This window comes from Eptesicus fuscus, chromosome 4 (genome assembly GCF_027574615.1).
Source record: "Eptesicus fuscus isolate TK198812 chromosome 4, DD_ASM_mEF_20220401, whole genome shotgun sequence".
Classification (NCBI taxonomy): domain Eukaryota; kingdom Metazoa; phylum Chordata; class Mammalia; order Chiroptera; family Vespertilionidae; genus Eptesicus; species Eptesicus fuscus.
The window spans coordinates 5,704,786-5,729,997 of record NC_072476.1 but is presented as its reverse complement, the minus strand read 5'-3'; the positions used below and the strand labels follow the sequence as shown (position 1 = coordinate 5,729,997).

The 25,212-nt window shown below is 49.0% G+C and overlaps 1 protein-coding gene across 1 annotated transcript in view; it reads right to left on the bottom strand.

Annotated features, from left to right (window-relative positions):
- Positions 1-1,487: 1,487 nt before the first annotated feature.
- HS3ST4 (heparan sulfate-glucosamine 3-sulfotransferase 4) overlaps positions 1,488-25,212 on the bottom strand; it is a 353,766-nt gene continuing 330,041 nt past the window's right edge. Inside the window, exon 2 of the mRNA XM_008152888.3 lies at positions 1,488-2,124. Within this exon, the coding sequence (XP_008151110.2) occupies positions 1,488-2,124 (637 nt within the window). The remainder of the gene's footprint in view (positions 2,125-25,212) is intronic.

Here is a 25,212-nt window from a genome sequence, read left to right as displayed (position 1 = left end):
TGAGAATGAGAAAGTGGTGCTCCTTATAAGACAGAACCCCCAGAAGATCTAATCTGGGTCCTTCTGGTCATCCCAGAGAAGGGAAACTCCCAGAATTCGAGAGTAGGGTGGGGTTGGAGGTGACCAACAGAAACACGCCATCAAAACTCATTGGTTAGGTTGCATTAAGCTTTATAACAACACAGTTTTCATTTAGCCGGAGAAATGACAGTTTAGTAACAGCTGAACAGAGTTAGCTCCCCACGTACACATTTCCAATTTTACTAGAACAGTTCCTGAACTGGGAGACCTGTGAACAGGGTTTATGTCGAATGCTGCATTTTAATCAAATACGACTAATGGGAAGGGATACTTTAATCAGTAGCCCTTGAAGGGGGTTGTCTCAGACAGCCCTTGCTCCCCCCCACCCCCATAAACTGATGTAACAAGTGGAGTCAGCCCTCTTGTCACTCCCCAAAATGTGCTGTCTGTGAACAGAGCAAATGAAGCAAGAGATGATCACGAGGGCAGATGGTGGGGCGAATAGATGATGGTGACTGGTACCCTGTTCACTGTGTGGCTAAGGGTTATTCATAACATAAGACATGCCAACTTTCTGGTCCTTGCCCTTCTGGGGACCCTGAGGGACAGAGCCCACCCCAAAAGCATGTTTCAGAACCAGGTGCTTGGGGAGAGAGTCTGTAGGTGTGGAGACCTCCCCCGCAGAGGACTGGCTGTCTTTTCCGCTCCCAGAGATGGCGTTCGCCTCTACCAAGCCCGGGGCTCTGAGCTTCGCTGCTGCCACGCTGCTCGAAGAGCAGCCCAGGGGCTGAATCTAACACGAGGGCAAGAGCTGAGCTCTAGCGCCCTGGGTGCTCATGAAGAGAGAGACCCAGCCCACCTTGGAGGGCTCTTAGAAGGAAGGTTTCCAGGGGTGTTAGCTTTTTGGGGTAAGGAATGTGCATGCCCCTCCCTTTATAAGGTGTGGAGGGAGGAAGTCACAGGGTTGTGGGATGAGATCTTTCAGGAAGGCCAGAGATACCTTGGCTGAGGTCCCTCCCCTAGGAGTTCTGGACCACTCAGCCACAATTAGCATTCCAGAGAGATGCCAGAGCAGGGTTCATACAGGAGGGCCTGGGCCAGACACAGGGCTAGAACTCAGGCTTCCCACAGCAAAGTGAGAGCCCCCAAATAGACCTTCCTTTCTTTGTTTCACTTAAACAAATATTCATGGCACTGTCTCTGACCTAGACAGCTATTCAATCCTGTCTTCAGACTCTATTCACCCATAGGAGACAAGAATTAGCAGTAGATCCTGGTGGCCATCTGGTCAACCAGATGCTGCTGCTTAGGCAGGCCTGGCTGCTCTGTAGGGAAGCAATCCCAGCTGAACGAAGGAGGAGACCTAAGTGACACTCCAGCAAGGCTGAGGCTGCGACCCTGGGGATTCGGGACTCAGGTAAGGGGTCTCCTCAGCTGCTCCCTAGCCTTCCCTCACATCTACAGCCTTATTTGTCACCCTCTTCCTGCTCCCACTGGAAATCTTGACCAGTCATTTGGTAAAACATCATGTTGAAGGGCTTGTAGAATTTCCGCAGTCTGTGGATCACATCCGGGTCAATGCGGGGATGAGTCCGACCTTTGCTCTTGCCTAAGCACCTGGGGGCGCCGCTGTCTTCTGGCTTCTTGAGGCAAGGGAACCCCTTGGTTTTATTGAAATAGAAATGCTTCTCAGTCACAACACGCGTGAGGCCTAGAAAATCCTGTACTTTGGCCATTTCCCCGGCGGGGTCCACGATGAGCCGCTCCCCGCTGACGAAGAGGATCTGGGAGAGGGGGAAGAACTGCAGCCAGTTCTCCAGGTGCAACGCATACAGCCCTATGCGAATGGCGCTCCAGGAGGCATCGATCAGGCCCAGGGTCCGGTTTTTGAAGGCCAGCACCTCGAAGGTGGGGATCTCAGGCTTCTTTGACAGGGTCTGGGTGTAGTCAGAGATGGCCCTGGTCACAGGGTTCCTCACCACCACGATCAGTTTGATGTCCTTGGCCATGGAGTGGATGCGCTTAGGTGCCTCATTTGTCACAAAGTAACTCGGTGTCTTCTCCATGGTTATCTGCCCATCCACGGTCTTAGGCATCACGTTTCTGGAAGAGGGAGAAAAGGAAAAAGAGTGGTCATTCCTACCCATAAATACTTTAATTTTGCACGAAATGTGTGATGTAAGTAGCTTGTGGGGAGCTACCACATAAAATTCATGGATCAACACTTGTGGTTCTTTTTAACTATCTGCTCCTCTAGGGTTCTGATTGTAGAACCCTCAGAAAAGGCAGCATGAGGCTCATGGGTTCATGGCCGGGAGCCTTATACACCTGGGCTTAAACTGCTGCTCTATTTCTTACCAGTTATATTTAGGCTAAATATACTCTTAATTTCTCTATGTATTAGTTTTATAATCTCAGAAATGGAGATAATAATGGCACCTAGTTCCCAGTGCAGTATGAGGATTAAGGGAGATAATGTTTGTAGAGCATTTAGCATAGACTCAGGCACATGTAGGAGCTTAATACATCAAAGTTATTATTATTGTTGTAGCGGCTTTCAGAAAATGTTTGCGCTTAACAAAACCTCAAAGATTATCTAGTCCAGGGGTTGGCAAACTACTGCCAGCCTTCTGTTTTTGTAATGCCTGCAGCTAAGAATGATTTTAAATCTTTAAATGGTTGGGGGAAAACCAGAATAATAATAATAATAACATTTTGTGATGCATGAATATTACATGAAATTCACATTTCAATGCTCATAAATAAACTTGCGTTGGAACACAGCTACACTCTTTCCTTGACGTGCTGTCCCTGGCTGATGTTGCACATAGCAGGCTTGAGCAGTTGCAATGAGACCATGTGACACATAAACCCAAACATATTTACTCTGGGCCCTTTAAAAAAGTCTGCTGTCTCCTGACCTAGTCCAAAGACCTCACTGTGCAAAGAAGCAAACTGGAGCTCAGAGAAGGAGAATGGACAGGCTTTGTGACATCAACAAGTTGAATCACATCCCCGAATCTTATCCTAAAACTGACCGCGAGTTCACCTGAGAATAAAAGGGCATATAGCGTGAAAGCATCCAGCATAGTTTGGTTCTATGAATGGGATTCCTTCTTTCTTTGTTCCAGGGTTGCAGGTGGGCCACGGACTGACCCCACACCAGGGCCATGCTCTCGCTTTCCTTCCCAAGGTTGCTTCTATCCCAAATCCTCCCCTCTATCCGTGTTCACCTTTAGGATGGCCTCGTCTCATTGACAGCTTCAAGATACTAAAGGACTTGGGTGCTACTTGTCCCCCAGCCCCTATGTAGCAAGCTTACCAGTGAAAAGGGGAGGTGCAGGACCCTATTATACTAAGGCGACCAGATTTTAACATTGGTAAAGCAGGACACCATTGACCGGGGGCGGGGTTCTTGATTAAAAAATTGGTCTATATGGAGCAATGAAAATTTTCATAGAACGCAAAAATAGTATTGTAATATATATTTTTTAATTTCAACATAAGTACAATTTACAAATATAATAAATAAAAAATTATGTATAGTATTATTTTATTCTTTGGCATATTTCTCATTTGAGTGAATTTTTTTTAGTAGATTGCTGTCGTTGTTTAAAAGGTCATGAATTTGCCGTAACGTTAAGTCGTAAGTGTCACTTTCAAGGCCGGCGCTAGACTTTTTGCCGCCACTATAAAATATAAATAATACGAGTACTGTCTGCTAAATTCAAGAAAATTTATGTATTTATGAAATAAATAAATTACTTACCTAAATTATCTGAATAGCTGATTTGTAATGACATCACTTGTTTAGCTTACTAGCATGCAGTACGATGTGTATCGTCTGAGAGACAGTTACAAAATGTTTTCGTCGTTGCCAATCCCAAAAAATGCCATTGTTCATTAAGTCCAAACAATGGTGGTCGAATTCTAACAACTGATCAACAATGCGAACTTTGATAAGCAGTTCTCGATAATCAGTTCTCAACAATTATTTGTTATTATTAAAGTTTAACATTATAAAATTAACAAAAATAATATAAAACTCATATCCTGGCTAAATAGCCACATGGCCGCCGAAAACTGTATATTCCCTTCCCGTTCTCCCGCCGTTCCCTAGCTTGTTGTGCATTCTTTCCAAAAATCGGGACTTTTTTAAAACGCTGCGGGACGTGGGACAAATTGTTAAAAATCGGGACTGTCCCGCCAAAAGCAGGACGTCTGGTCACCTTATATTATACCCCAATTTGCTATAGGCATCTGTAGACCAAAATTAACTGACGGTAAACCCATTCAATACCTGTCAGTACAGCCGACCATCTGCCACCACGTGCTCCATTAAGTCTATTCACTTCCAAGTCTTGCACCACAGTGGTACATTCAGGATTACACAAGGCCTCTTTGTTATAATGACATGCTTTTAAATGTCTCAGCTAATAAACCTTAATACAGATGAAGATCCCTTAGCTTCCCCTACCATAATTAAATTTATTTACTATCGCGTGTGTAGAGAAAGAATGACTTTTCTTTTATCTCTAATTCACATGCTCTGTCAATAATTAATTGCTACTGGGTTTTGAGCTTCATCAGCAAGCACTGTTATTGAGCAAGAGGAATGGCCTGGCAGAAAAATTCATAGGGCTGGTGTAGTTAGGCCATAATGGTTGGGCAGCACGGAGTTTTCTGATCAAAGCAATAGCCTTGGCCATAATCATGCTTATCTTGGAACAACATATTCTTCAAAGTATTTTGAATGTCTTCATGTTCATGTGTCTGTCTGGCTTGCACTAAATTGAATTGTCTCATTTGAAGGGACAGGGCTAAGGAGCACAGCCTTTGGGAGTTGTATGTGCATGATTTCAGAGTTCTGACTACCCACGTCATCTCGATGAAGTTGCTTAACCCACTTTGAGCCTCAATTTTCTCATCTAAAAATCAGGGTTAATAAGAATCCCTCCCTCATAGAATTATAATGAAGATTAAGGTGATAATGCAGGCAACTCACTTAGAACAGTGCCCAGTAATGCCAGGATTTTTAAAACCTAAGCCAGGTGCACAAGGTCATTGGCACAGCGATTCTCAGAGAAGAACCAAAGAAAACCATTTACATTTGACCCAATGGAAAAGTTGAACAGCATGGGAACTAAAGAGCCCATCTAGGGAAAAAGGATATTCTGACTCAAGCCAATGCCCCCAGACCACTGCCTGACCGGCGGGCTGTGGCCAGCGAGGAGCTTCTACTACGAGCTCAGCCAGCATTAGGGACTGGTCCAACTTCCCATTCTTATTTCATTTGGAGAGAGATACTCTCTGAGCAGGAAACTCACGTCCTATTATGGAAATATTAAATACGTGCTGAGTCCGTAAACACCTGAAGGTAGATCCTTACATGGCCCTTCGCAGAGTTTAGTCCAGATGTGTTTTTGCCTTTGGACTCTGTTGCACTTTTCTTTCGTGCAAATGCAGCTGCTGGGTTTCTCTTCTCACCTGTCCTTTGAGTTCACTTCTAGACCTCGGTGTTTGTCTTCCCATTCCCCCCTTCCTTCACTTTGGCTGAATGTCCTTCACTTTGGCTGAGTGCTGTCTGTGGTCTGTCAAGATCTTTGTGGATCTCAAGTCTTTCATCTGCAGCATCTGGAATGAAATGGTACCCAGCCCTTAAGCCAGTGTGAGGAGGAGAGGACAGGTGAGCCTCAGCGCTCGCACAGGGAATGAGAGGAGCTGCTGGAGAAGGTAGAGGGGAGCCTAAGAGGCTAAATGGCTTTGATCATCATGTTACAGATGAATTAAATCATGTAATTTAGGAGAGTTATGCATTTGGGGCAAACATGACAAGGCCATCTCATTGGGCCAAAATGTAACTATTGTGGCATGAGTTGATGGGAACTTTTCCCCAATAAGAAGTATCCAGAGAATGCTCGAAATCTGTGAAGTAGCAGTTCTCCATTCCCAAAAGTGATTTCAACTCAGTTACAATCATTCATTCATTCCTTCCATAATTGCTCACTTCCATAACTGGCAATATACCAGTGAACAAAACAGAGTCCATTCCTCCACAGAGCTACTGGTCTAACTTCCACATCTGATCAACGGAGAGGTCTTTATAGCATCACATGTATAACTATTTTAGTCAACAGAGCAGATAGCGTTACTATCCCAGTTCTACAGAGAAGGAAACAGACTCAGAACCTAAAGGGGGTTTTCAAGGTCTCCCCTAGTGACCATGTTGGTTTCTAAGCTCACTGGCCAAGCAGAAGTAACAGTACCAGTGCTAACACCAGCTCCTGGAAAACAGCAGGTGCTCAATAAATTCCCGCTGAATAAATTCTCACCTGGGCCCTCGATCTGGCAATTATTTCTGTACCTCTCCTAGTCTCCCTCTTCCTGGAAAACTAGAGGAGCAGCTATCCTACTCTGACAGACCAATTTCTCCCCAAATCACCTTTGGAGCTTATCCCCAGCTACCTTCTCAGGACTTCTCACCCCCAATTCTCCTTTTCTCTCCTGGTGTTAAGTAAGTCTTTCTTGACTAGATCTGATGTTTTGTCATGCTGCTGTTCTCACATCCTGGTGTGCCTGAGAAACAGAAAGAAGACCAGTTACAGCACAAGGGAGTGAGGAAAGGTAAGAAAGTGAGAAAACACGTTCATTGCGTGGGCAGGAAACTGATTGTGGAGAGCCTCCCCGCCCCGGGAAGATGCTGGCGCTTACTCTGTATGATGAGCAGCCACCAAAGAACACTGAACAGGAGACTGTGACATGATTGCCATCTTAAGAGATGCTCTGTAGCTGCTTTGCTGAGAACAGACAAGAGTGTGGAAGAACAGACGAAGGTGACCTGTTAGGAGGGCATTTCAGGATCGCAGGTTGGAGATGGTGCTGGCGCCAACTCCCGTGCAGAGTGCTAAGTGGTAAGATGTGTTTAGAGTCGGATGCATTTTAAAAGTAGGGACGACAGTCCTTTATGATGGCTGTGATATGTGTGCAAGACAGAGAGGCATCCTAACGACTCCAAGATGGTTGGCCTGAGCCAACAGATTGGAGAACACTGGGAAAGAGGCCGGTTTCGGGGGAAGGTACCAGGCCTTGCTTAGTCATCTGAGGGATCTGCTGCACACCCAGGTGCAGGTGTTGAGTGATCACCTGGATCCAGGAGCCTGAAGTCCATGTTGGAGGTGGACATTCATGTCAGGTGCGCACAGTCCACCTGCCAGTAGAAGAAGGACCTACCTTTCTCTTGAATAGAAAAGGTGTTTAGGTGCTGGGTGTGCATAAAATATTTTTTAAAATTCCATTACAAAGATTTTCACTAACTCCCTTCTGTTCCCAAAGTCCTTGATGTCTCTCTTTTACAGAGCTTAGAACAACGGTCTCTCTGCCCTGTCCCAAGGCCGGCATGGCGGGTCCCAGCCCCTAGAGTGCAGGCAATTCTTCATTCACCTTTGTATGCCCAGTGCCTGACAGTACCTCCCGTGTAGTAGCTGCCCCATCACCACCTATGGTTGTTGGAAGACATACACATGAAAGGATCCCTGGGAGTCAGGAGACCTGGGGCAGCTTGGGGGCATGGCTCCTCTGAGCTGGTTTTCCATGCCTGGGCGCCCAGGCTTCCGAGTTCCACGCCATCCCTGTCTGAAAGACCACACGCTCAGTGTGGAGCATATGGTGAGAAAACACTGCGTCTGGGCTTGGAACAGCTCGTTCACAGTATCTGGGGTGCTCAGCGCAGCCGTGACACCAGCGTCAACACACAGTCCTGAAGCAAAAATCTTTCCCTGAGACCACACAGCTGCTCTCACTGCCCCAAATGTTTACGAGACACTCCACATTGCTCGCCCTGCCCCCTTCGCTCCACTTCCGGTGGCGCTCTGCTGAGTCCCAGCCCCATCTGAGTGCAAGTTCTCGTCTGGGGCCTCACAGGAAATGATGCTAATAGTAGCCATGCACTAGCTGTCACACACCGTGCACTGAGCACTCTATGCTGTCTTCTGTGGTTGAGATTTCAAATCCTGGCAGCAGACCAAGGTCTCTAAGCATCTTCGGACCTTGGACTCTACAGCCAAGGTCAAGAACATAGCCTCTGGACTTACTAAATCGGACCCACTTATTAGCTGTGTGACCTTGGGCAAATTACTGAACCCAAGTCCTGTGTGTCTGTTCCATCACCTGGAAAGCAGGCATTATCTCATTATCCCATCGCACGGGGCTGGATGAAGGTCTCAGTGAATTAATAGTGAAAAGGGTGCCTCACGTTCTGTAGGTTCTCGATGCACTACTGTAACTTTCATACAACTGTCTTAAGAAGGTACTACTACTACCCCCGCCTTGGACATCAGGAAACTGAAATGGATTAGTTTGCCCAAAGGCACAAGAAGTGGAGCTGAAATATAGTCCCAGGCCTGTGTTGCGCCATAGCCCAAGCTCTTAGTCATTGTTTGGCAATGTGTAACTAAACCACAAGGCTCAGCAAGGTGACACGACTGGCCCAAGGTCACACTGTGGTAGGTGGCAAAGCTGCACCTTAAAATGGGACTCATTCTGTGTGTTGTCAATGCGGGCTGTCACTGACTTACCACTGGGGGTTACAGAAACCCATGCTGGAATCCCCAGAAATTCCTTCAGATCAAGCAGCATCATTCAATTTGTGAGATCTCTCTCCAGGGCCCCCTCAGTGGAAGCAAATGGACCGTCATGAATGCCCGGGGAGAGAGCAATCACCCGTGTTAGCTGTAAGTGCCCATTCTCTGCGAAGGGTCAGCTGCCTCTGCATTGCTCACATTAGAGGTACTCGGACACCTCACATTTTCCCTAACGTGTTATCCAGTAGAACAAATGGTGCATAAATTAGCAATATTTTCTGAGCTCCCCTGATGAACTGTAACCCAAGAGAATGGGGGTTGGAGCAAGGGCATGGGACCTCGGGGGTCTCATCTCTGAGCCATATTTGCTTTGAGCAACTCATTTCCCTCACCCATCAAGTGAGGATAACATGTACTCATTCCCAAGGAAAGGTACCAGGCTTCCTCTCACAGAGCAGGTCCTGGTAAATGTCCCGTCTCAGTACAGCTGGTGCCCACAGTGGGTGCAAGCACACCTGTATGTTGAGTGCATGAAGGAGACAGCTCTGTTCAAATTCTGAATCTAAATGACTCTTCCTGGTGGCCTAATGCATGCGTCCCTCTGTAAGAGATGGGTGCCCAACTCTTAGAGCACCAAACAGCTCGTGCTGGGCATACATGGCATGGATTACTAGAAATCTCCTTCTCCTTGCCACCCCAAGGTGCCCGGACATCTGAGAAGCCTTGTTGCTGGGCAGGTCCTGGCCACTCTATGGGGCTCATGACTCCAGCTGCTCAAGTCCTAGGCATTGCTTCCATTTCTCCCTGTCATCCGACTTCTCCCAGTGCCATCACCACCTGCATGTTTTGATTTAGGAAGCACCAATGGATAGAAAGCAGCCATGAATTCCACGATCCTTTGCAATGAACTTGTGATTCAGTCATCGGCACTGAAGCCATGTTCCTGAAAGGTCGCCGTGTGTGTGTTTATATGAGTTTTTATTGATTTCATTTGTGCAATGCTTGGCATCTACAGGGACGTGGCTGTCCCTTGCAATAATGCTCAAGCCCAGAGGCTGGGAAGCAGAGTTCGAAAACCTAAGCCATTGCCTACCTTCAATGTCAGCTCCCATCCATGCCCTCACCCCAACTCCCCCTCCACACATCCTCTTTTTTTATTGGGCCATTGCACCCCAGAGGTTCTAAGACAAGACACTTACTGACTTAGAATGAAGGCAATTACAGAACACCCTTCCCCTGCCGTGACCTGAGGCGATTCCACCCAGAGCTCACCTCTCTGATACACATTCATACTCACTCAAAGACTGACCCCTGCAGACCCTCACACACCAACTTCCATTAGTGGTTTCATTGTATTTTCTTTCCTCAGGCTCAGCATTTCAAGGGACAGGTGCCACAATTTAATGATGACTACAGAGGTGTCAGCATGCCCACATGGGCACCTCGTGCTCACAGCTTAACAGCCAGGACAGGAGGGCTCCCCTCGGGAAGGCTGCACTCCAGGTCTCCCCACCTCACCTCTCACTCCCCGCTGTGCGGCAGCTCTTCTCTATCTTGGGGATGCTGCTAGCTGCCTCCCTCTCACCTGCATCCGGCTATTGCCCCACCCTGCTTGCTCAGCTGAGTCAGCCTCTGTCTCCCTGTGGATGTCTAGGCCTCCTGCCTCTAACTGTGGGGTCACTTCAGCCCTGACCTCAGAGTGATAAAGGCGGCTGCTGATAGGTCAGCTTTTCACTCAGGTCTTGCCTTTGCTTGACCCCCCCCCCCCCCCCCCCCCCCGCCTCCCCAGCCCTTTGCTTTGTTCCACCTGCTTCTCAAGTTCTCAAGACTCTAGCGCGTGTACTTCATGGAGGCCCTTCACTATTGCTTGTCCAGAGCATTGCTTGTTGGCTGTCCGTGGTCATGCCTCCTGGGCCTGGGGTTCTGCCCACTTGGGCAAATGTCCTCCAGCTGCTGCAGAGGATGCACGTGCTGTCTGCCCCTGGGACCTGGCTCTGCCATCCTCATTGTCAAGGACTTTGGGAAACTTGAACCTCATTTTCCTCCTTGTATACAGCAGGGAATCCCAAGCGAGACCGATCTCAGAGATTGTTCCTGAAGGTTGAAAGGCTGGTGCTTATGGTTCTGCTGCGCACTGAATGCTCGTGTCCCTCCAACATTCCTGGTAGGTCCCAATCCCCGTGTGATGGTACTAGGAGGTGGGGCCTGAGGGAGGGGATGAGGTCACCAGGGTGGAGTCTCATGAATGGGATTAGTGACCTTATAAAAGAGACCCCAGAAAGCTCCCTCCCCCGGTTGCCATGTGAGAACACGGGGAGAAGAAGAAAAGACACCCTCTATGAACCAGGGAGTCCTCACCAGACACCGAGTCGGTGAGCAGCTGGTCTTGGACTTCCAGCCTCCAGAAATGTGAGAAATAAGTATTTGTTGTTCAAGCCATCAGTCGATGGTGTTTCTGTGAGAGCAGCCCAGACGGACTAAGAGCGCGGTGCCGGGAAGGAATTAACTGCTCAGCACGCGTGCTAATGAAGGCTGCTGTTGGACAGCGGCCTGCTTGCCCACCGCGCGTTCACAGAGCACACCGTCTCAGGACCTGTGCTCCTGAGCTCATTTAACTTTGGCCCCAGTGCATCCTTCAAACAAACTTTGCTTTTGTAAGTAATTTGTAAAGCTTCTCCCTGGTGATCCAAGGAGCCCGGCCAGCTCAAACAAAGCACATGCCATTTCACTGGCCAAAGGGTTGCTTGCGTCAATTCATGCTCCGCCATGGGAACTTGTGAAATCAGTCAGTCCAGATGGAAGCATCCATTCAATGAGCACAGGTGTGAGCAGTGCCAGCTGTGAGAACAAGCTGGGGTCGCACTGCGGCCCCCGGCTCCCAGGTGTGGCTGCAGTGATTCTGTGTTGGGGAAACCTGCAGTCTGTGCTGAGGGATTGTGGCCCAGCTGCCCCTTCCCTGTGTTTGGCCAGAATTTCAGGACAGCGTCTTCTGCAAATACCCACAAATACTCAGGCCAGAGCCCTCCATGTTGTCCTTGAGACAGTTCCTTTGCAAAGCTGCTTCCCCAAACCGAGATCTCCAGCTTCCATGCTGTAAACCACACTCATAAATTAATTACTGGGTCCTACCGTGTCTGTATTTAGTCCTGACTCTCACAGCGTGGGCTTATGAAATACTAAGCAGATTTTCAAACCAATCAATCTGATCCTACAACAGAGGAAGAAATGACTGATGATGGAAGAGGCTCCGTGCACACCAGAGAGACAGACACAGACACGGACACACACTGCGCTGCGAAAATGGAAGGTTCTTAGGGTGTCAGATATTCATGCCTATCGATCCCCTGTGGAGTTCTCTCTCTCTCTCTCTCTCTCTCTCTCTCTCTCTCTCTCTCTCTCTCTCTCTTTCTCTCTCTCTCTCTCTTTCTCCCTCTCTCTCTCCTCTCTGCTCTTTTCATAATTGGCTTTCTCAATATTCAGTTCTTGACTCAAACATCACCCACTCAGAGCACGATCCCTTTCCCTAGGCAGCATCTGAAATCCCTCTCTGTCCTCCTTTCGTTCACTTCAGAGGGCGGGCGCATCGTTACCTGGAGTTATCCTGCTTCTGTGCTCATTTCCTCATGCATAGTCAGTCTGTCCTCCTAAAGAATGCAACTCCAAGGAGGGAAGGCAATTGGCACTTTCATTACCTGCTGTACCCCAGCCCCTCACACAGTGCCTAGCATCAAGCAGGTCTCAATAAATATTTGCTGAATGATGGAAGACATAAAGGAAAGAAGGCAAAGAAGAATAAATGAAGGTAAGAGGGAAATGTGCCCAAATTGAGGCACAGAATTATACCCAACCCTACACTGCAGCACCCACCCCTCCCGCCAGCCCGGGTCCTGCCCACTCCTAGTCTTCCTGACCGGCCACAAGGAAAGGCACCACTGTCCACCATGCTGCTCGGCCCAAACCTGGGAGCCATCATTGATTCTTCTTGGCCTCACTCACCCCCAGCAATCTAATCCCAGGAAGCCCTGTCTGCTGCTGCTATTTCTCACATATAGCTTAAGTGTAACCTCCCATCCTTCCTTTGGCATTGCTGGGCCACAGCACTGCCATCTTCAGCCTCCCCCAGTCTTGGCCCCCATGGCACTATGCCCTGAGCAAGAGTGAGCTTTCCACAGCTTGCTGTAGCCGAGAGGGAGGCAGGGCAGCCCAGATGGTAATGATCCTTGTGTGCCTCAGTTTCCCATCTAAAAAGGGAGATTTCAATGATAACAAAAAGATTTTGTTGATATTATTGAAGATTGAAGAGTGAAGGTTGAATTGTCTATCTAATAATAGAGTAATATGCAAATCATCACTCCACTACACTCACAAGCCACGCCACCATCCAATCAGAGTGAGTATGCAATTAAACTGAAAACATGGCGGCAGCCCCGACCCCCAGCCTCTCCCGGTCTCTGGGAGTTGGAGAAGTCAGGCACCAGTGCCTGAGGCTGGATGCAGCCATGGAGACCAAGAAGCCGCCTGCCCCATGATCCTAGGCCTCAGCCAGCCTCAGAAGCCTCAGGTCCGCCCGCCCCACATCCTGGGGAGATGGAGAAACCGGGCCCCAGTGCCTGAGGCTGGCTGCAGCCACGGAGACCAAGAAGCTGCCTGCTCCGTGATCTCAGGCCTCAGCCAGCTGGAGAAGCGGTTCACCCCACGTCCTGGGGGAGACAAGAAACTGGGCCCCAGTGCCTGAGGCTGGCTGCAGCCACGGAGACCAAGAAGCTGCCTGCTCCATGATCTCAGGCTACAGCCAGCTGGAGAAGCCGCCCACCCCATGTCCACCTGCCCCATGTCCTGGGGGAGATGGAGAAACCGGGCCCCAGTACCTGAGGCTGGCTGAAGCCCGGGAGATGGAGAAGCTGCCCACCCTGCGGTCCTGGGCACCAGTACCTGTGGCTGGCTGTGGCCTGGGAGACAGAGAAGCCGCCCACCCTGCGGTCCTGGGTGCCAGCACTTGCAGCTGCAGCACAGGCAAAGCCCCCTGTCCACCATCCCCTGAGGCTGCAGCCAGCCTGGGCGTCTATGGCTGACCAGAGGGAGGGAAGCCCGGATCCTGGGTGCCTGTGGTCAGCTGGAGGAGGGAATCCTGGGTACCAGGTGCGGGCCGAGGCAGAGGTGGTTAGGGACAATCAAGCCAGCAGGGGAGCAGTTAGGGACAATCAGGCTGGTAGGCAGAAGCAGTTAGGGGCAATTAGGCAGGCAGGTGAGCAGTTAGGAGCCAGCAGTTCTGAATTGTGAGAGGGATGTCCAACTGCTGGTTATCCCATGAGGGGTCCCAGATTGGAGAGGGTGCAGGCCAGGCTGAGGGGACACCCTCCCCGCTGCCCCCCGTGCACGAATTTCATGCACCGGGCCTCTAGTATATATATAAAAGGCTAATATGCGAAGTGTCTGACCAGTCGCTATGATATGCACTGACCACCAGGGGGAAGATGCTCATTGCAGGAGTTGCTGTGATGTGCACTGGCCATTTACAAAGAAACGGCACCGTGGACCTGGTGCTGACAAAGCAACACTTGGCTTCCCCCAAGTGGGATGCAGGCCCACCACCACCCCAGAGCGACACCCCACCAAATTGCAGCCGATGCTGCCAAGACCCCATGGCACAAAATGTGGCCCACAGCCCAGCCCAGCCCTGAAACGGTTGCTGTGGACGCTGGGTAATGATGTCACATAGCAAAGCCCAGTTTAGTCTCCCTAGTGACTAGCCTCCTTGAAGTTTCCTCATCCCAGGAACACAACTTGCTTTATAGCCAGGTGGAAACATTTTACCCTTTAACCAAATGTCTGTGAAGTGTTTTCCCATGCCTCATCTCATTTGATCCTCATAGAAGTCCTGGAGTAGGTAGGTAGGAGACTCAGTGAAATCCTATTTTATTTTCATTAACCAGAAAATGCAGATTTAGAAAGTTTAGAAATTTGACCCGACTGAAAAGAAGTAGGAAATGGTGGAACTTGAAAATGACTTCAGGTTTTCTCACTGCACAGAATATAGTCAAACACTGCTACAGTTAAATATTTCACCCTTTGTTCTTCCTGCATGATCTACAATAACAATCTGCTTCATGTTGATATTTACTGCTATGTTGCTGACAATTACCTGAAAGAGAAGTTGGGGTGCTTCACTGGACTGGGAAAAGTTTAGCTAAATCAGAAAGCAGGTGTAATTAAGCAAGTTTATCTACATAAATAAAGCTCTCCCTGGCGCCAATCACCCGCATGTGTTTCCATCTGTCATTGTCGATCGTGAATTTGGTTAACACTTCTATTATAGAGAAAGTGCGAATAGCGATATTAAAATATTTCTTCTAATTAGTTTCCTTTCAATGTGCACGAATTCATGCACCAGGCTTCTAGTATGTCCATAAAGCCCACTTAATAAATCTACCTAAACTTTATCATTACCATCATTGTTGCATCATTACTTTGCCTAAATCCTTCCAGTAATCTATCATTATGTATGTTATTAAATGCACTCCCTTTTCATGGTCTACAGGTTCTGTAGGATCTGTCCTCTACGTGCAATCCCATTTGCTCAAAGTCCCACAATGCTGCCTTTTCTTCATCTCGTCTCCACACTCCAATTCCTCCCTTTCTTGCGTTTGCCTGTTCCTCACCCTGAAATGCTCCCTCCTCAGATCTCCCCACAGGTGGCTTCTTCTCACCATTAAAGGTCCAACATGGAAGCCACTAGCTACATGTAGCTACTTAAATGTAAATAGATTAAAATTAAATAAAACCAAAGATTCAGTTCCTTCATGACAGTAGCCACACTTAAAGTGCTCAGTGGCTACAAAGAGCCAATGGCTACTGTCAGCATGCAGACATAGTGTTTTCCAGAACATTCAGTGGTAGTGCTGGTCTGGACCACAGCTATGATTTGTATGACGTCTGCATACCACTTAGCTATCTCTCAGAAAGACTTTTCCCTGATCTTTCTATCAAAAACCATGCCTGCCCCAAGGCACTCCACCCCATTGTTTTGCTTTCCCTTCTTCGCTGCACTCTGTGGCACTGGTGAAGATCTGGAACCATCTCATGGACTTACTGGTTCACATGATTTCTGGCTCCTCTCTACCTGAATTTAAGCTCTATGATGACAGGACTTTTTCTTACTCACTAGGTTTTATATCTATCTATACTAGAGCATGGTGCAGAATAGGTACTTAATAAATGAACAATGAATAAATGAATGACCCCCGCCCCCCCCGGATATGTACATCTACATTTTTACACACTCATTCCCTATATCCCAAGAGGCCAGAAGCAGGACAAAGGAGGCAAAGTAGGGCCTACACTGGTGGTAGCTGGGCCACCAACTCTATGTCCAGGTGGTGAAAAGGTAGGAAAGGTTGAGGCTGAACTGCTGAAGATGCTGAGGCTTATTCCTGCCCCTGGCCAGAGCAGCAGGGCAAGTAGAACCAGTTAGAAGTGGCGAAACCTCCACCATGAAGTGCATGTGTGATTTGGAATCATGCATCTTCAGCCTCTGGAAGAGGTGGGGCTGGAGGTTGATCTGAAGGTCAGTTGTAGAGTTCATGCTTGAGGTCATGTCATAGGTCTGGGATAAACTTCAAGGTTAAGAACGGAACTCGGTTGGGCATCGTTTCCTGCACTAACAGATTGCGGGCTAGATCCCCAGAAGGAGGCATGCAGGAGGCAGCTGATGGGTTTTTTACTTTCACATCCATGTTTCTCTCTCTCTCTCTCTCTCTCTCTCTCTTTCTCTCTCTCTCTCTCCCCCCCCCCTTCTTCTCTCTTTAAAAAAAAATCAATAAAATATATATTTTTTACAAAGGACAGGGACTGGATTTCAGGGCAGGGTTCAGCCTGTTCTCTCCTCAAAGTCAACCCCCTCTCTGGAGAAGAAAGAAGTAGAATTTGCTGGTTTGTTTGTGTTGTGGGGCTTGCTGCCTTATCTCCAACAATTTTTTCCATCTGCCAACTCTGCTGCAAATGGATTCACACCCTGGAGTCACCACACCAGTGACAACAATTCTGGGGCCCATTGGAATACCTTAGGACCTATAATGAAGCATTCTGATTCAATTGGTCTGTGATGGTGTCTGGTCATTGTCACTTCCTAAAAGCTCCCCAAAGGGATTCAAATGTGCAGCCAGGATTTAGAAACTCATTGCTAAACCAAATTCCTTAAAAGACAAGAGCACATCTTTCCATCTCCATGACTTGGGAGGACAGGGAAGGGCTGGAAACTAGACTGATGTTATTCCATGACAAGTAGGTGGATAGACAGATGGGCAGCTGTGATGGTTAATTTTATATGTCCACTTCTATATAGCTGATGAAACATTACTTCTGGGTGCATCTGTGACAGTGTTTCTGGAAGGGATGAGTATTTGAGTCTGTAGAGTGAGTAAAGAAGCTCCCCTCACCAGTGTAGGTGGGTATCTCCCAATCCATTGAGGGTCTGAATAGAACAAACCGGTGGAGGAAATGTGAATTCATTCTCTGCTTAAGTTGGGACATCATCTTCTTCTGCCTTTGGTCACTGGAACTTGGGCCATCTAGTGACCAAGAGCAGGAGACTGTGACTTACACTATAGGCAACCCTAGTTATCAGGCATTTGGGCTTGAATTGAGACTCACAACATTGGATCCCCTAGCTCTTAGTTCTTTAGACTTGGACTTATACCACCAGCTTTCCTGGGTCTGCAGCTTGCACATGGCAGATCATAGTACTTCTTGGTCTTCACAAGCCCATAATCCAATTCCTATAGTCAACTAATCATGCTCTCTCACTGTTTGTATAATTATAACATCTAAATAAACACACACACACACACACACACACACACACACACACACACACACACCATATATATACTAGAGGCCTGGTGCACGAAATTCATGCACGGAGTGGGAGGGTCCCCTCAGCCCAGCCTGCACCCTCTCCAATCCAGGACCCCTTGGGGGATGTCCAACTGCTGGTTTAGGACATTTAATTATAGTGCTTTTTCATTCACTGATCTGTTCATCTGTCTGTATCATGATAACCTTGAGTATCTCTAATTCTGAACATCCACCTATATTCATGCTATTATGGACTCATATTTTTTTTATATCAGGTACTTTATTATTTGATTAAGTAAGTATACTTACAACAGAAATTGTATATCACTACCTTGAATAGAAAAACAATTACAATTGCTGTGGCAGACAGACTCTAAGGTGGCTCCCAATTACCCCTCGCCCCTCGACATTTCCTCGACATTTAAGCCCTGGTGTAATCTCCAAAGCTAGAGAGTCTGAAGGACCCAGGACTTGCTTCTAATCTAATATAATGGCAGTGGGGATGAGATATTGCCTCCATGATTTGTTACATACGATTGTAACTTCTTTCTTATTATCAGACTCTATTGACAACCCCCCCCCCCCTGCCGCCTTGCGCTTTGATGAAGAAAGCCACAATATGGAAAAGTCCATTTGTCAAAGAACAGAGTAAAACCTCTGGTCAACAGCCAGTAAAAAGCTGAGGCCTTCAGTCAATAACCCACAAGGAACTGAATCCTGCCAACAACCACACAATTTTGGAAGCAGATCCTTTCCCAGTTGAGCTTCAGATGAAACCTAAGCCCTGGCCAGCACCTTGATTGGAACCTTGGGAAAGACCATCAAGCACAGAAACATCAAAGCTGTGAGATCATAAATCTGTGTGATTTTAAGCCCTGTCTGTGGTAATTTGTTATGTATCGATAGATAACTCACACAATTGCCATAAATAGAAGGTAACAATACAAGAAAAGACTGATGAGCCTGCTCTAGACTCTGAGTCTGGTATTTCCTTTCTGATAAGGGAAATTAGCAGTTAGCTGTTAAAGACCTCCCAGCACCAAGGTGAGATTTTCTCCTTTGATTTAAATGAGATCTTCTCAAAAAGATTGAAAGGGAATTATATTCTCTTCCCTGACTATGCTTAATAGCATGGTTCTAGTCTTTGTTAATTCTTGTAGCCAATCACACTAACCCATTGACCTCTAACCTCTAGTTGGGAATTAACATCTCATTCATTCAGGTTGGGGATATGTCAGCAAAAGGAACCCAGAGATAACAGATGGCCTTGACCTGAGTAACCTGTCCCACCTACAGAGTTCCTGCACCTGGAGTCCGGTCTTTCCTCTATGTCCACTATTGTGTTTCTATCTACAGGACTGGGATTACCTGCCAGTTCTCCTACAAAATGTCCCTGTTCTCCACTACTGTAGACGCATATACCAACCCCGCCCTCTTCCCTGAGGCTCTACTCACTTTGCCAGACTTCTGGGGGCTGACTGAGAGTCCTAGCAGGTTCTAGCCCCTGGGGAAGGGCACCCCAGAAAGCTCCAGGTCCAGGGGTTGGAGCACAGACAATGTCACAGCCTTTGCTGCATATCTAGTCATACTGTCTACACACTTCTTCTGTCACATCTATCCACACTCATCTTGCAAACACTACATCAACTTTTGGAACTGTTTTCAGGGTAAGGATCCCCTTGCTGCTGTCTTTTGATGCTCCTATCTGGACCCTTTCTCAGTAGCCTGGCAAAGTGAAATTCTGCTTTTGCTGAAAGATCCCAGGGGGGTAGCACACGGCCCAGCTGCTCAGGGACCTCACCTTCTGCCTGGACTCACGCTGCCTGGTCTGCAGAATCACCCCCGCCCCCCTCCTCCCCCCTTCCAGCTCAACACACATCTGACACACTGCCTTGGGGACAGGCTTCTTCTTTCTTTGCCAACCTCTGGGGATATGTTCTCAATGAACCTCAAACCTGTGCACCTTGAGTTGGGATAGATGCTCCTCTGATTCCAGGGGCATAAATGTTTCCCTTTCCAGATCCGAATGGCTGCCTTAGTGCAGAGAAACACAAAGACCACGTGTGCCCTCTGGACAGATGCCTCCCCTCCAGGGTCCCCCACCACCTGCACCTCTCCCCCAGCAGCCTCAGGCTTAGTCCTCCCGCACAGAGCCTGGCTGAGTTACAGCTTCTAAAATTTCGATTTTCTACTTAAAAAAACTTTTCAAGATCTTCCCATATCAGGGTACATATCATTTTTAAATGAATGTCACATTCTATATGCAAGCCACCATTTATTTAGTCATTCCCCCATGGAGGGTCCTATAGTTTTAACCAAGTTTTTATTACGACAAGGCTGAAGTGAGCGGCCTTTGCACTTGACTCTGTAGGCACTTGTTGAACTACTTCCCCATACAGCCTTAGGTAAGCTGACCTGCTTCACGGGAGTGTGTGTACAAAGGCTTTATCAGATATCACAAACCGCCCTCCATGGTGGTTATGCCAAACTCTGCCCCCACTAGCAATGTGTGAGGGTACTTATGTCCCTCAGCACTCAATGGTACTAAACCTCTTCATTTCCATCAATCAGGTGACCCATGGCCACCCCCCCTGGACATCCCCGAGCTGGGCTCTTCTACCTGTGGCTAGCCGTCGATTTCCACTCCTGACACATCACACCATATGGCATGTTTGTGTTTCCCTGTCATCTCGCCTAGACTGTGAGCTCTCTGGGATAAAGGCCAAATTAGGCTCCCAGGAAAAGTTTGCTCAGTTGGACCAGATTAACCCCCTGCTTTTTCCAGATGCTGTCTCAGGTCTTTGCCAGGAATTCTTGTGCCCTGGCAGCACCGGGAACAGGTGGAGTTCGCTGTGAACTTTCAGCATTGATAAATATTTATGTGAAAATAATTATATGTGGAAATTAATGTGGTGCAACTGAGCAGAAATAGGACATAGACAAAACTCAAAGCCAGCGTCTGCTGGCGAGAATAAATATTAGCCAGGCCCACGGACCCCCACGTGGAGCACTGGGTTCTGGCCACAGACCTGCCACGTGCCCCCACATTCTGCATCTAAGCCGCTTGGACCTTCTTGTCCTTTTCTGGAGACACCAGATGGTGTCATATCTTGGATGTGCATATGAGAGAGGCCCCAACTTCCTGAAGGGCCCTTTCCTTCCAGCCCTTTATCTGGGCCAATCCTTGTTCACGACATGCCAGCTCCAAGCCTCCCCTTCTGAGCTTCTGAGGGACATATGCATGCATCCATCCAGAATTCCTGACATCATTACATCTATAGGTGGGATGCTCCCCGCTATCTCCAACATCCCAGATGCTGCACCAGAGGGACAGGCAAGAGAAAGAAAGAGGGAGAAGGAGGAGAGGGAGAAAGAGTATGTGAGCATTCTGGAAAATGTCACATTGGTAATTGAATGCTAACCCTAGAAATGATTCTCAACATTGATCAAAACCAGTCATAGGACCCTCACCCACCCACAGGGGAACCGACAGCTGAGGACTGCTGGAGAACTGGCCTAAAGACCAAAACATCATTCTCCTGGATTTTCTGCTTATCATTCTTGCATGTGTGTAATATATTGCATTTCTAAACAATACACTGTTAATTTTGCTTTTTTGAAAAATGGCCTATTACTCTATTTAGTCTTGTTATTTTTTTTAAAAAATTAAACAATATCTTTGTGAAATTCATGCCATTGCATTGTGTCAATTAATCCATTTTCACTGCTGTATAATATTCCACCGTGTGACTTGCATTATTTATCCAGTTTTCTGATGATGGACATGGGGGGTTGTTCCTAGACTTTTGCTTTATAGAACTGCTGCTATGTAAATTCGTGTGCATGCCTCCGGGGTATTTCCCAAACAATGGGCATGCTGACTCCTGCCCTGTGATGTCACCCTTATAAGATGGTGGCACTTACGTTACACTCCCTCCACCTATGCGTCAGAGTTCACATCCTAATCCTTGAGCCTTACTTTGTGCTACTGTCGTTACTGGAATTTCTCTGGGTTTGAGAGATCTTTTTGGTTTATTGATCATTTGTGTTTTCTCCTGGGTGAAATGTTTATATCTTCTGCCCATTTTTCTACTGGATTGTCTTTTTGTAAATTGAGTTTTTTGTATATTCTGGTAGTACTTTCTCTGTTATATAGATTGCAAATATCTTCTCCCAGTTTATGGCTTAACTTATCACCTTTTTTACGGGTCTTCGGATGGTCAGAAGTTTCAATGTTAATGTTAATTTATCAATCTTCCTTTTGTGACTAGCACTTTTGTGTCTTGTTTTAAAAATACTTCTCTACCTGAGAATATATGTATAAGAGAAGGGAAGGAGCAGATTACCTGGTTCTCTGGGGAAGAGTTTGTGCAAAGGGCCTGGGGTAGGAATGTTCTTAGTGTGCACACGGGGCCGGTGGGTGGAGACGATGAGAGAAGGATTCCTTGGCAGGAGATGAAATCAGAGAGGCAGCGGGAGGCCTGATGAGGAAACTCTACTAGTATTCTGGGAATTCTTTGGAGGTTTGGAGCAGAGGACTAAGCGTTTCCAGTTTACAGGGCCACTTTTCCACCTGCCTGGGCCGGAGTGCACAGGGATGCGGCAGCTGGAACACCCAGGAGGAGGGATCTGAGCGGCCCAGGTGAGCGCCGCCAGCCGGGGGTGGGCAGGTTCTGGGCAGACACGGGAGAGAGACAGTGCCTGCTGATGGATGGCATGTGCAGTGTGGGAGGAAGTGAGCTGTCAGGGCGACTCCAAGTCACAGGCCTGAGCAACTGAAAGACAAGTGAACTATTTCCCGAGTTGGAGGAAGACGCAGGGGAGATGGGTGTGGAGGGGAAAGTCACAAGCTCTGCTTCCTACTGTTGTGCCTGAGATGCCTCGGAGACACCCACATGGAAGTGTCCGGAAGCAGTGAGTACGCGAGGCTGGCAGAGATCTGGGTGGAGAACTATGCGGGCATTGGCAACGTATACAGATGGCATCCACTCAAGTGTATACGGAGATGAGAAGAGGTCCACGGACTGAGCCGTGGGCTCCTCTACCTTGATATCATGGGGGGAGGCGAGGCGAGAGGGACGTGGCAGGAGGCGAGCCTGGGAGAACAGGTGTCTCCAGACCGACAGGCCATTTCCTGCTGGCTGTGTGCCACGTCTGCACCCCAGGCCTGTGACACGCTGTCAGGAGCCAGGGCTGTGCGGTGCCGCAGCCCTCCTCCTCCTCCCCCAGCTGAATTATTAGCGCCAGTAAATGTTTGCTCTGGCTCATAAATGCATAATGCCCACCATGCAACCTCAGCCGCCTGCCATCGGGGCTCAGGCACATGCGGAAGGATTGTGCGGGAAGATATAAATGACGCTGTCGCCCGAGGCTGCTGCGGGATACGGGACCACAGAATGAGAGTGCCACCGAATTTCCCACCAAGCAGCCTGCCTCCTAGCCACGGCCTCCGGGCAGGCAGGGCAGCAGCTGTAACATGGCACAGCTGGTAACTGGCAGGAGTGCAGCACAGTGCCTGGCGCAGAGAGAGAGCTGAGGAGAGCGAGCTTCTTTTTCTCCCGAGGGTGATTTGTGACGTCGTCTCCCGGGCTCCATCCGGCACTTTACGTGGTCCTCCACGTGCCTGCCCTTGCAGTCCAAGCTCCGCTGTCTCCTGGGCATGGGCCTGGCGGGTGGTGGGAAGGGGGGCAGATTCCTCGTCGTGCTCCTCGATGGACCCATTTCGCCTACATCAGCTCGGGTCACCCCGCAGCCAGGGCACCAGCACTCACTGCAGCAGCTCATACTTACTGACCCCCTTCTGACTGGTCGGGGCAGTGCCGCCCTGCTGAGTCTATGCTACTGGTCCCCGCCACCAGGAGCCTCGTTGGGAGACCCTCGATAATACCTGCAACTTCCTCATCCCAGCAAACTGCCACCACTATTTACCGAGCGCCTACCCGATGTCAGGCTGTTCCCTGTGCTTTGCAAGATTAACGTCATGGCACCCTTACGCCAATCCTCTGGGGTGAACATTACTTTATCCCGACTTCCCAGATAAGGAACCTGAGGCACGGCGCAGTTCCATGACTTGTTCAAGGTCACACCCCTGGCAGAATTCCAACAAGGCAGCTCTCGTAACCAGTCCCCAAGGCCACGTCAGGATGTGCAACAGGCCGGGGGAATGATGAGCATCTCTCCCACCGGCTTCCTGAGGCAGGTCTGCGGTAGGTGATTTCCATGACAACACATCCTTTCATAGCTAATTCTGAAAAATTAGCTGGATGGTTTCACCCACTTTACCAAAGGCAATTAGGCTCTGAGAGTGACCCACCCAAGGACACCCAAACACTGTGTCCCCAGCTGAGATCTGCGTCCGGGTCCCCCGAGGATTGAGCTGGGTTCCAGCCGCAGTGTGACCTGAGCTGATGTAGACGAAGGTCTGTCCAGGGCACTGAGCTGACCAGGGCACGAGCTGATGTAGACGAAGGTCTGTCCAGGGCACTGAGAGGCCAGCAGAGGGAAGGGCTGACCCCAAGAGGGTGGGGAGGTGAAGGGGGCGGCCAGTCCAAACTGAAGGAGAGGGCCTTTGGGTATCAGGGAGTATGAGGTGGGCCAGCCGAGCTGCTGTGACGGGTCAGCCTGAGCCCTTGCTCGCAGGGCATGGCTATTCCTGTGCACTGGGCAGAGGGCGGATGTGGCAGGCGGGTGGCCCGGGAAGGCTGAGGAGAGCGCCTGGGATAGTTCCCGTGACACCTTGCTCCCTCCCACCCCCTGCCCCCAATCTGTGCCGGGGATGAGCACGTAAGGAGAGGTGTCTGGCCTCACTTTCCTCCTGCTCACTTTTGGCTGAGTGTCTGAGCAGGTCTTGGTTTGGGCCTGCATTTGCCCCATTGTTAAATGTCCCCCAAGCAGGGCTGACCAGGCTAGTTCACGCCCCCCTCTAATCAGAGGGTCGGTCTCAGCTCCACAGTGAATGTGGCCCTCTGGGTCACAAGACCCTCCCCCTCCATGTGCCTGTCGACACCCAGCTCCTGGCTTCCCCCCTGCACCCCCCCCACTCCTGCACATGCTTTTGGCCCATCAGTTGGAATACTGGTCTCCAACCAGCAACAACGATTTCCCTGGATACGGTTGTAAAAGGGAATCAACTGAAAGGCTGTGTGAGGTGACCGAGCTCCTGAGCAGGATGGAAGAGGGTAGGAAGCGGGGAAGCTGGGGGCGTAGGCCACAGGAGTGGGTCAGAGTCTGCGACGCCTCTATCCCTCACGTTCTTTCTTTCCTTATTCATCTCTTGTTCTCCCTCTTCTTATCTTTTCTATTTCACTCCACTAACAACCCAGAGTCCTGGTAGGACACTTCTGAGTGCTCTCGCTCATTACCCAAGGGAGAGGCGGGCCTAAGCCACACACAGCGAGGCACAGGCCGCTCCCTGGTGCAAGTAGCGGCGCTTCTAACCGGACACCCAGGTCAGCGGGCACCTGCACAGGCACAGAACACGGAGCAAGCCCGGTGGAGCAGGGCCGAAGAACGCCAGGGCAATGCCCGGGGGCAAGCGTATCTGCAGGCCCAAGGCTCAGGCAGGGAGGATGGTGCGAGTGGGAGGAAGTGATGGGGACAGGGGTGGTATCTGTGGGGAGAATGCGTCCCCGCCAGCTGCTGGTGGGAGTGGGCTTCCTGGGGTGTGGCGGGAATAGAATTTCTGGGCCGCCATGACAGGAAGAGACATAGTGGGAAGCTTTATTTCTGTGGGGTTACACTTCTGAGTTGCCAAGGCCCC